The 12145-nt window shown below is 42.7% G+C and overlaps 2 protein-coding genes across 2 annotated transcripts; one reads left to right on the forward strand and one right to left on the reverse strand.

Moving 5' to 3' along the window:
- Positions 1–476: 476 nt before the first annotated feature.
- On the reverse strand, positions 477–1977 carry LOC136504529 (protein TRIGALACTOSYLDIACYLGLYCEROL 5, chloroplastic-like). Its single transcript, XM_066499466.1, has 4 exons — positions 1827–1977; positions 1665–1709; positions 911–943; positions 477–836 (listed from the first exon to the last, which is right to left on the reverse strand). Exons 1-4 carry the CDS (start codon positions 1864–1866, stop codon positions 658–660), a joined length of 297 nt encoding a protein of 98 aa, XP_066355563.1. The 5' UTR covers positions 1867–1977; the 3' UTR covers positions 477–657.
- A 335-nt stretch (positions 1978–2312) lies between these two features.
- LOC136504528 (upstream activation factor subunit spp27-like) lies at positions 2313–4998 on the forward strand. Its single transcript, XM_066499465.1, has 2 exons — positions 2313–2682; positions 4757–4998. Exons 1-2 carry the CDS (start codon positions 2359–2361, stop codon positions 4874–4876), a joined length of 444 nt encoding a protein of 147 aa, XP_066355562.1. The 5' UTR covers positions 2313–2358; the 3' UTR covers positions 4877–4998.
- The last annotated feature ends 7147 nt before the right edge of the window (positions 4999–12145 follow it).

The raw sequence follows: 12145 nt of genomic DNA on the forward strand, positions 1-12145 counted from the left end.
AAGAGAGATACAGCTGTGCAAGCCATCACCATCATGCCAGGTCCATGGATGCTTCATGCTATGACATACTTACCAGTTATTCTGATTCCAAGTGTGCAAAAGCGTGAACTCTGGTTACCCACCAACAAATCAGAAACAACATCCGCACAGAGCGGGAGCTCTCTGCACTGGGTATGCTCTGTTAAATCTACTTTAAAAACCTGCCCTGAACTGTAGCTTCAGAGCAGTGTTTTTTAAGCTTATCCTAAGAAAAGAAACTAATCTAAGCTTTGGTTCTCATACTGCTAAGGGAGAAGCAAACTTGAAATATCATCATAATACTGATGGTTTCAGCAAACTTATTTTCATAATTTTGTGCCAATTCAAATTTCAGATCAAGTTTACATATGTTACCTGTATAACAAGCACAGCAACTCACAAAGTAACATAAATGATAGCGAAGAGCCTTCAACCATGAAAAGTAAATGAATAGCATGTAGCGCAAATATTAGGATCATTTCTTCCTAGTTGAAAATTCATTCATTAACATCATCCTGGTTACAGAAAATGAAAATAAGTGTAGCATAACATTGCTAACAAAGAACACACAGGTATGTAATTAAACTGCAATTCGGCACATAGAACACAGTCTCTGTGAATTATATGGTGGCAGGCCTACTAGCCATAAGGACGAGCCTTTTCAGCAAGCTCCGGTGAAACAACTTTTGGTGCTTCATCTCCTTTAGCCTTCTTCTGAAATTCAATTCCCTGGAACTGGACTCTTGAAGATCGATACTGACAACCAAAAGCATTTCCAAAGCCCCATCCTAGTCCAAGACCAACTCCACAGCCCCCACCTATTGTTAACAAGATGAATTTTAATAATCCATTAACAAGGAAATGTAAGTGGTGATAAGCTCAGAAGTAGTACCGATACCCAAGCCGAACATGTTAAGAGGCATTCCTGTGGTAGAAAAGCAAACGAAAAGCATGTCATTTCTTGATCATGAATGCACATTGTCATTGAATACTACTCCTTCCAATCACAAATAAGTGACATTTTGGGGTTATCTTAAATGAACCTTTCTAAACATTGGTTGCATATTACTCTCTATACCAAGTTCGGAAATTAAAATAACACAGAATTACAAATAGAGCTGTTCCCAAATATAGATTCATAAAAGTATACTTTAGTAAGATCATGTTGGTCAGGTGGATTGGTTTCAGATTACTTTGCAGCTGTTAAATAGCTCATTCATGAGCCATGGAAACTAAACCCCTACCCCTCCACAAGTGTCGGGAACCAATCCATATGCACAATGTTGGTTTGTAGTCGCTTTTGCAACTAGTTAGGAGTGAACAGATATTATGCAACTTGGGAAAAATCACAAGGGAAACAAGCCATCTTGAGGCTACTGACAACTTGGGGACTGAACTGCAACCGCATGCCTGTCCATAACTTGATAAGTCATTTCTACCTTATCTACCGCCAAAATAACGCCAAGTATAGCCAAGACTACAGGAAATCAACAACACAGAATCCAAAAAAAAGGATCCCGCCAGTTCAATTCGACAAGTTAAGATTTCTAATTCACGCCTACAACCTTCAGAAAAGTTCAGCACATTAATCGTCTCCCACCAAAAAAAAATAGCAATTAATCACGCGAAAACGAGCAGGCTCTCACCTCCGAACCCCCACCCGACACCGAACCCGCAGCCGACGCCAAACCCTGCACCGAATCAAACAGAAAGAGAAGAATTCAACAAACCAAATAAGTAGCGAGAATCAGAGCAACATCAAGATCTGATCTTGGCGCCTGAAACGATGGGGGCTTTGGTTCGCTCACCGATCCCAATCCCAGGGCCAGTGAATGTGCTGACCACCATGGCTCGCTCCCTCCCGCTCCTTCCCCCTGGGTAGACCGACGAGACAGAGAAGAAGCCAAGGAAAAGCGAACCCGACCCCCTGCGCTTCACTCCGGACTCCGGTGGTGCAGACGAGGTGACGTCAGCGACACATCGGCCGGGCCGTAGTGGGCTTACACATTGGCTGATGGGCTTTCCCGTCGCTTTGGGCTAGGCTCACCTTCCTGGCTGGACAGGATCTTCTGGGCCCATCGACTCCAGAGTCCAAACCGTTGTCTCCCACGTCGAAAAAGCGGATAAAGCTTTCAAACGCGCGCGCTTGCGGCGATCTCGACTGTCCAATCCGACGACTACTCCATCCGACGGCTAGAACGTCCCCGGCCGGCCTACTACCCGACGACCTCGCTCGCCCGCGGCTACCGCGGCGAAACCTTATCCCCCCAGAACCTCGCGGATAAACCCTAGCTGCGCCCCCCCCCCCCCCCCCCCCCCCCCCCCCCCCCCCCGGCGGCGATGTCGGCGACGACGGCGGCGATCCGTTCCGGGGAGCTCCTCGCGTGCCCCGTCGCGCTGCGGCGGGCGCCCGTGGTGGTGTCGGTGCGGACGAGGGCGAGGGCGAGGGGCGCCGCCGTGGCGGTGCGGGCGGAGGCGACGGCCGAGGGGGTAGGGAAAGGGGGGAAGAAGGCGGCGGCAGGGAAGAAGAGGCCGGCGAGCGGGATCACCAAGCCGAAGCCCATCTCTCCGGAGCTGCGGGAGTTCGTCGGCGGCGCGCCGGAGCTGCCCCGGACCGAGGCCATCAAGCTTGTCTGGGCGCACATTAAGGGCAACAACCTCCAGGTTCGATCCCCGCCCCCTCGCTATCTATCCCTGTGCGTGTTTTCGTCTTCTAGCATGTGATGGAGAGCAGCAGCGTGACTGTGTGGTAGTGAGATTTAGTTGTGTTTTGGTTATCAATATTGTGGCTGCATTGTGTTTGCTTCTCTGATCTGATTGAGTCCGATCGGTAGCTGAATTAATCTGGGTCTGAGAATTCTGTTGCATGTTTTGGTTGTTTTGTTTTCCTCCCCTATTTTTGGTGGTACGAGGAACAAGTATAGTAATGTTGTTGGTTGGCAACTGCAATTGAGTGGAGGATATGTACGAATTTGTGAGGAAGGATATGCACATAGCATAAATATATGTGCCATTGCTGTAATTGCTAATCTGTATGTTTAGTTTAGTTTTGTTTAGATTATTTTCGTGGATGACTGGCAGTGTTCCACAAGGGGCTATTAGGCGCTCGCCTAGGCGCGCTTATGCGCTAGGCGGAGGGGCACCTCCTCGCCTAAGGGGGTAGGCTGAGGATAGCTGAGAGCAACGAATGGATAAGTTGGGAGGTGAGGCGAGGTTAGGGATCAGGCTTGCTGCTCGGACTTGCTTGGGCTGCTTTTATGGGCCTTTCTATATAACTCTTGGCCCATTGGTCTCCTGTTTCTTCTTTTCTTTTATATTTTTAGAGGTAAATATGCATGGATATGAAACGCCTAGAAAACCCCTTGGAAACGCCTAGGCACGCCTAAGCTATAGTTGGGAGGGTCACCGCCTAGAGAACGCCTAGCGCCTTTTGTAACCTTGATGACAGGGCTGAGAAAGTTTATCTAGATTTTCTAAATGCTGTGTTTTGATGGCAGCATTTTTCATTTCCTGGTTGGCAATGCTTGTTCTTATCTGAATAGGATGAATTAGTGGCATCTGTGGTGGATACTGTATAGTTTGTGGGTCCACTGTTGTAATTACTACCTATTTCCCACAAAAGATGGAATTCTAGGTCCCGTCAAAGTCAACTATCTTAAGTTTTACTAAGTTATAGACTATTTTATCAGCATGTATGACTCCAAATAGATATAGATAAGAGTATATTTCATGATGAATCTAATGATACATATTTAGTATGATAAGTATTATTATCTTTTTATATAAATTTGGTCAAACATCAGATTGTATGACTTAGCAGTATTCTAAAATTGCATCCTTTCTGAGACAGAGTTGCATCCTTTCCGGAGCGGGGGTAGTACCAATTTCCAATTTACCATGCTTCTCACGATAGGCCACATTGTATTTTCTCTGATTTTAAGCCTATCCTGTCACTGATTCCATAGTACTTTATCTGCCTATGTGTTGTGCTCCTGTTTGTTTTAAGCACCAAGTCATCTGAAGTAGTGAACTTTGGCTTTCAATCCTTAATCACAGGTAGATCATTGATCTGTGCCCCTGTGTTTTGTTTAGGATCTGTTCACTTGCTGTAATTAATTAAACATGGTGGGGGCAGAGTGTGAAGTTATACACTGTATGTATGTGTGGATAACTTCAGTATGCACACATATTAGTATCAGACTTGACTAGTACTTCTCTCTCAACCATAAGCAGAGATAGTGACTAAGCCATAAGCACCCGTTCGCCCTGGTCCCTGGTCCCTGGTCCCTGTTGGGTGTAAAATGTTGAAGGGTGCCCCAGCAGAAAGCCAAATGTTATGGCACGCCTACAATCACTGATGACCCTGAAGCAATAGTTGTGTGGACCACAAACACAACATCTTTTGTTGACATGGCTAACCAGTAACTCACTTGAATTCTGTCTCTCAGTAATTTCTTCCCTGAAAATTTGTGTTCCATTGAGGATCTAAATTTGGGGCTCTGTGCTGCTTTCTTATATTCCAAGACAATACTTTGAGATACAATTTACTGCATCATGCCATAATGTGACTAATAAGATAATCGACTGTCTAGTTCTCGCTTGTGCACATGTTGCTTCTTATGATATATGACCCTCATATTTCAGTCATTCTTAGGTGCATCTTTTTTGTAGCACTCAGTGTAGCATTGTGGAATTTTGTGGCCAAACAATTGATTATTCTCTTTGTTTCTGCAACCAGGATCCAAATGACAAGAAGATAATAATCTGTGACGACAAACTGAGGAAGATATTTGGAGGGCGTGACCGTGTTGGGTTTCTTGAAATCTCTGGGCTGCTCAACCCCCACTTCCCGAAATGATAGGATTTTTTTTGTAGATCACTCCCTTTTGTACTAGCTGTGGCTGATGTATGAGCACATTTAGCTAAACCTGGTTTAAAAAGGGTCTCTTAATGGTGGTTTACTGGTTTAAGGAAGGCAAATGTGTTCCCTGAAGATGCATGTTCTTCTTATATTTTGTCATTAATGGTGTATTAGCTCTTAATCATTCATGTTTATATCCTATCCACCTACCATCTTAGACCTGAGTGGTGGATCATCACATTCTTCCTTCATTATATACCTCTTAGCCTGCCCGTAGGTGACAGCTTAAAGCCAAAACCCAGTCTATGATGACCAGGGTCTACAATACGGACTTTTATTATCCTTGTCTTTGGGTTACTAATGATTGCGCCACTGAACTAGCTTGCGATGATCAATGATTGCCACCAAAACTGTTCACTTAGCAGGACGGAATGGAATCAAATATTTTCGTGTAGAAGCCCCTCGTTCAGCTCCAAGGCCAAGAGGAGGAATGTTTTCCTTCAGTTTGACGCCATCCAAGTGCATCGCATTCTGAAGTGGGTTGGTCTGTTTGACAATTTGGCATCAGGGCACTCCCTGTTCACTCCATTTGAAACCTGTACATAAATGGATGTTAACCGGGCTTCCCATGCTGGATTACAGGACGTCCTTGAACAGGTGAGCTGCTTCACATGCTCTTGTCTGTGGTTTCGAGAAGTACAAAGGTCTGTCGTTTCTCAATGGTAAACGATATTTCTAGTCTAGATTCTACTTTCCCAGATTCATGCATTCAGGCGCAGCTTACAGGCTTCCGCAGCATTTTCTTTCATGGCGTTTTTTTTCCTTCCCGTGATTTGTATCATTAGGAATCTGTGTTTGCAATTGCTGTTTCATGGTTTGCTAGTTCCCAAAAAGATCGTTCGAAAAATGAATTGCTGGACATTATGTGATCGCCGTCTATTTTGCGGTAATGACGGGGTTAGATTAGAAGGATAGCCTGATCATGGAATGTAGTGTGATGGTGAAATGCGAGCTGCTATAAGATGAACCAGAAGTCCAGAACGGCACTTTTTTTATTACACTGATACAACTGATTAGTGTCGGCCATCAGAGGAAATGTCGGTCAATTGCTGTAACCTTTTTGATAGCGAGTGGCTGCCGAGAAGGACTGGTGACTGATTCTGACCAGGGGACGTTCGGATCCGATGACTAAAATTTAGGAGGTGTGACGTGAGGGTATTATATGGGGTATTTGGATACTAATAAAAAATAAATTATAGAATCCGTCAGTACTCCACGAGACGAATTTATTAAACCTAATTAATCCATCATTAGCATATGTTTACTGTAGCACTACATTGTCGAATCATGGACTAATTAGGCTTAAAAGATTCGTCTCGTAAATTAGTCGCAAGCTGTGTAGTTGGTTTCGTAATTAGTCTATATTTAATATTTGATACATGTGTCTAAACATTCGATGGGATAGCGACTAAAGTTTAAGAGGTGAAACCAAACACCCCTAAAGTGCGTCTTCATTTTCTATGTGCTTTTTACAAGTGTATAACAAGCTCCTTTTTAGTTGTGTGTTTACAAAGTGCAAATAGCATAGACCATTTCTTTATTCATTGTACTGGCAAAAAGGATGCCGAATCAGGTACTTTGGGTGTTTTTTTTGTTGCCTTCTCGAACTTGTACTGTATATAATATCTTGGATGGGTGGAAGTATGTTTTGGTTCCCATTCCCATGGATTGTAGAAAAATCAAAGGAAAAACGTAGGATTGGGGTGGATTTCACATGAAAACCATGTGGATGCACTCACACTTAGCCACCCACGCGGTTAGATTGAGTTTAGGACTCATAGCTAGAATCCTTAACCAACCGATGTGGTCTTGTCTTTATTTTACCACCGATTCCACAACCAAATGGCCAACAAGGGTGAATTAGGACGAATGTATACATATGTATATAAAAAATGGTAGAACAAGTAGTAACACTTGGCTTAGAATTCTAGTTCAAAGACCAATATTAATTAGCCTCTCATACCTAACAACCTAGGTGAAATGATAAGCGATACAACATCTAAGCTATTGACCAACAAACAATTTGTGGAAACGAAAGCTATTGATACCTTTGTACAACTCATTGAGGAACACTTTTTATTGAGAAACACTGCCACTTTATACACACACATATCAGCCGGCTTATCAGCTAGTATTTTTCTCTTACAGCAAAACAGCTTCAGCCAGCTTATCAGCCGGCTTTAATACCAGCCGAACATGCCCTTCATTTTATTTCTCGATCATATTTAAAAACAACTTTTTGACAAGTTGAGATTGTCACGTTTTTGGAGGCCGTATCAGCGTATCTAAAGTAAAGGCGTACGCGTACGTGATTTACTGTTTATACTCGTTGGCAAGAACAGCTCATCGATCTGTACGGAGGTGCCGGGGCAAGAGAATCTGCACGTACGCTAGGCCCCTTCCACCCCAACTTCTAAAAAGTTGCTACAGTACCTGTCACATCGAATGTTTGCGGCTCGTGCATGGAGCATTAAATATAGACGAAAAGAAAAACTAATTGCACAGTTTGGTAGGAAATTACGAGACGAACGTTTTGAGCCTAATTAGTCCATGTTTGAACACTATTTACCAAATAAAAACGAACGTGCTACAGTAGCCCCAAAATTCAACTTCCTACAACTAAACACAGCCTAGGTGTCCTTACGAAATTCAGTGACGATATGATGTACGTGTGCGTCACCAACGACGAAAGAAACACGCGAAACTATTGGTTTTCGATTGTACACATATACACGACTATACGAGTGGTAACAAGGTCAATTATTTGTTGGCATTTCAGAATTTAATTTTTTGTAGTAGTGATATGATACCGATTATAGGCCTGTTTAAACATTTTTCTGGAGGAACTATTTTTCGACTAAAAAGCAGAGGAATTGAAGCCGTTGTGGCTCCTCCAAAACAGCTCTGGCTCTTGTGAAGGAGCTCATCAGGAGGAGCCATGGCATACACCCCCTGTATTCATCGATGTAGGCTTGTGGACTTCAACTAGTGCATGTCCATCGTGGTGTGGTTGGAAAGAGAGCACATGCGTGCCGGCCACAATCTGTCTATAAAAAGTGTTCCGCTCGTAAGCCCTGATACCAACGCACCACATACGTTAGCTTAACGCTTGTTCCTACACTTCACTGCAAACACATCAGCGTATACTACCCCTAGCGGCCGCATGCTGTCATCTTTTTTGTGCTCATCATCACCATGGGCGAGCTGACGACGCAGGGTTCAGCTGGGGACAGCGCCTACATGGGTGACATGACGAGCACAAAAAAGATGGCAGTGGATGCCATGCAGCCGGTCGTAGGCGGTGGTGTACGTTGATGTGTTTGTGATGAAGTGTAGAAACAAGCGTTAAACTAGCGTATGTGGTGATTTGGCATCAGGGCAGAGATAGAGGGGGGCAGCAGGGGCTTAGGCCCCTCTATGATTGTGAAATCTCCAATAATTTTTTTTGAGCGAAATTGCTTGTGTGCCATTAAAAAAGATCGCAATGCTTTGTGTGCCCCTCGAAAAGTTTAGCGGTCTTCAGCGCCACTGCTCAACTTTTTTGTGTCCTCCATGCCACTATCGTTAGTTTAGGCTCTAACGCCGTCAAACTGCATGTGTGAAAAGTCGAAAATACCCTTAAGTCTAAATATGTCATTAATTTTTTTTAGCATCTTAACGACTTCAAATGAAAAAACTCAAAGTTGTAGATCTCGTCGAGATCTATAATTTTCATATAAAATTATCTTCATTTAATTCCGCAAAAAAAGATATGATTTTTCTAAGATATATTAATCATATCAAATCATATTTTTTTGCGAAATTAAATGAAGATAATTTTTATAAGAAAATTATAGATCTCGACGAGATCTACAATTTTCTAGTTTTGAGTTTTTTCATTTGAAGTCGTTAAGATGCTCAAAAAATTTAATGACATATTTAGACGTAAGGATATTTTCGACTTTTCACACCTGCAGTTTGACGGCGTTAGAGCCCAAACTGACGGCAGTGGCATGGAGGGCACAAAAAAGTTGGAGCAGTGGCGCTGAAGACCGCTGAACTTTTCCAGGGGCACACAGCTCATTGCGATCTTTTTTTAATGACACACGGAGAATTTCCCCGTTTTTTTGAAATTCAAATAATTTTTGAAAATTAAACACTTGTACCCCTAACATTAGAAAAAATAACTTTCTGGCTCCGCCCCTGTTTGGCATTAGTCGGGCACTATTTATAGACAGATTGTGGCCGGCACGCATGTGTTCTTCAGTTCTTCCCAGCCGCAGGATGGGTCTTCTGGTAATTCAGAGATTCGTTATGTGATTGTGTGGGCCGGGATTTCTGGTGACACTGTAAAAGTTCCCTTTGATATGTCGGGTTCATAGATCCGGAGTCTCTAATGGACCTACTTTCCTACAAAACTCGGTCCAGCAGGTGGCGCAGCGACAGCACGTGCCTGGCCCGGCCCAGATCCACAATGATAGGCTAAGACCATAATCCGGTCCGTGACCGGCACCTCCGGTTAGGAGATTTGATCGGAGGTGTGACCGGAAGGCCTGGTCGTGGTGGGACCGCAGTCCGACTCCGACCCCCTTTCTCCGACCGAGAATACGCCAAGACATCTACTCGCTGCTCTTTCCCGACCAACACGGTTGGGGCCGACTGGGAACGACTGACCGGAGACGCCTGCTCGGTGTGGGCCTAAGGAGCAGGTGGAGCAGATAAGGTAAGGAACTCAAGTCAACCGTAATACCGATGACCGTACCCTGCCAAGCTCTGCGCACCTGCAGGACGGTGCTGTCGGGGCATGTCAGAACACGATAGAGCCTACCAGACGCGTATGAGCATATGAGCATAAACAGTATTGTGGGCGCCGTTGTAACACTCCAAAATTTGCCACTTTTAGAAATAGAGTTAAAATGATTTATTTATGAATTATTGTGCATATGAAAATATAGGAAAATAAAATTTTTCATTAATTTAAAATTTATCATAAGGTAGAAACGTGTTTGTTGCATTCATACCGATCGCACCTCGTGTTTCTATATGCAAAATATATGTTTTTTTTACGTTTAGAAGACGAATATCTATCTCTAGGAATTTTCCAGCTTCTTTCTGGAATTTAATTCCTACCTTCTTCACCTTAATCTTTACGTTCCAAGTTTCCAACAATCTTTTTATGAGCTCCAAATACTTTATTTGGGTTCATCATGTTCCAAAGTGTCTCTGAGAATTTTCTCTAAATTTTCGGAGGTCTCAGAGTATTTTTCGTGGCTTAAATATCAATTCTGGACTTTTCTATAATTATTTTATCCACGAAATTAATTAATTCCGAAAATAATAAATTTCTCATTTTTTCCAACGCTCAACGCCCATGTGCAGTAATCCTAATAAATCCTAAAGGCCCATGCATTTATTTACTAATGGGCTTTAATGATTATTTAGGCCTATTAGTAAATGTGGAGGGGGTAACATCAATTAGTACCATATCGCTAGTTGACGTGGATGTGGAGAATTTTTCTTCCTATATATATCAACCAACCCATTGGGCAAAGCACACCAAAACTACCGTATGAAGAGCCTCTAGTTTTGGAAAATCCCTCGTATAGTAAATTATATTTTTCCCTCCTTCCCTCGCCGTCGCCGCCGCATGCCACTGCTATCACAAGGTATCTCTCTTCGTTCTCTACATCTCAGCATCCTTGATTGTATCAATCCGTTATATGACCCGTTCTCTTGTTTTTCTCTATTTTCCGACGAGAATTCCGGCGAACTCCATTGGTGTGCACTGTGCTTATTTGTTTTCTGGACATCTTCTCAGTTGCTCGTTGGCTGCTTTCTTGCTGTCCTCAAGCTCGCCCAGAACCACCACCGTCTCGCCCTTGCTGCTCAACGAGACCGGCAAGAGGCTTCTGCAGCCCCATGCAAGTCGTCGCACCACCACGGTCACTTATGGTTGTCCGATTTATCGCTCGGCGTTCATCCATCACTCGAGGTGAGAATATTACCACCTTCCCTATCCTTCAGGTGTTTCGTTTTAGATCGCATCTATATGTCTCTCGTACCGTGTAATATCATCACTTAGTTTCCTTTTTCTCTACATATCTATGGGTGCTCCCCGTTCCGTGTTTTTTTGCCGAGCTCCCATGGCCAAAAGTCTACTGGCGTACATCCACCGTCCTAAGAAAGCCAGAATCAGCGCCACAAGTTTCATCTTGTCTGGGCTCGATCGAGTGTCGATATGTGCCAAGCAAGCTGTTCATCCATCCATATACTGCTGCTTTCGGATCACCGAGCCAGAGCAGTCATGCGTGCTTCTTGCTAGCTTGATGACGTCATCGTCACATCACCCACACATTATGACCGTTTTCTTATAGAAAAAACAAATCCAACAATACACACCACTTACAATCAACAATGGATCCCCACCGTTTCTCCGTTTTAACTCTGATTTGATCCATTTAAATTGCGTTAGGTTCGTAATTTCATAATCTACATGTTCATACTACTGTTAAGTAGGTTTTCAACTTTTAAAATTCGAGGTTAGATTTAATCTATTATTTTAATAAAGGAAATCTTGTTTATTTCATATCTTTTGCGTTTTAGATCCGTTTTGACCCATTCAAGTTGCGTTAGATTCATAGCAACGAGATTTACGCGTTAGTAACAGTGTTTATCATGTCACTAATACTAGAATTTCATGGTTTAAATCATATCTTAAATAACAATTATGCAACTGGGTTTTGTAAATAAAATATGATTTGTTTTACTTTAGTTTTATAATTTGAATCTAAATTTGACTTAATTCCATATATAGTATTTATAAAATATCTTATATATGTTATTATATAATTAAAACACATGAAGCTAATAGTTTTATGAGTAGATCTGTCGGTAGTTGTATCTTTTCAACCATAACTTCGATTAGCGTGTCTCTCGCGTCTATGTGTTCGTAGCGATGCATAGAATCATATTTGAAACTCTTTTACTTATTTTTTTTCTATGATTGGTGTACTGTTCTAATATAGATGTAATTGTTTTCTTCGTGTATGATTGCAAGGATGCTTGTGTGGTGCTTTATAATCTTGTCTAGTCGGTAAGTTATACATGGTGATCAAGAAGAAGAAGAAGAACGTTGAAGATTAAAGCTTACCGAAGGATCGGTGTTTAAGGCAAGTATAGCATGGGATCTTCCTTGTTGTCCTATACACCATTAATCATTTAATTCAT

This window comes from Miscanthus floridulus, chromosome 14 (assembly GCF_019320115.1).
Source record: "Miscanthus floridulus cultivar M001 chromosome 14, ASM1932011v1, whole genome shotgun sequence".
NCBI lineage: Eukaryota > Viridiplantae > Streptophyta > Magnoliopsida > Poales > Poaceae > Miscanthus > Miscanthus floridulus.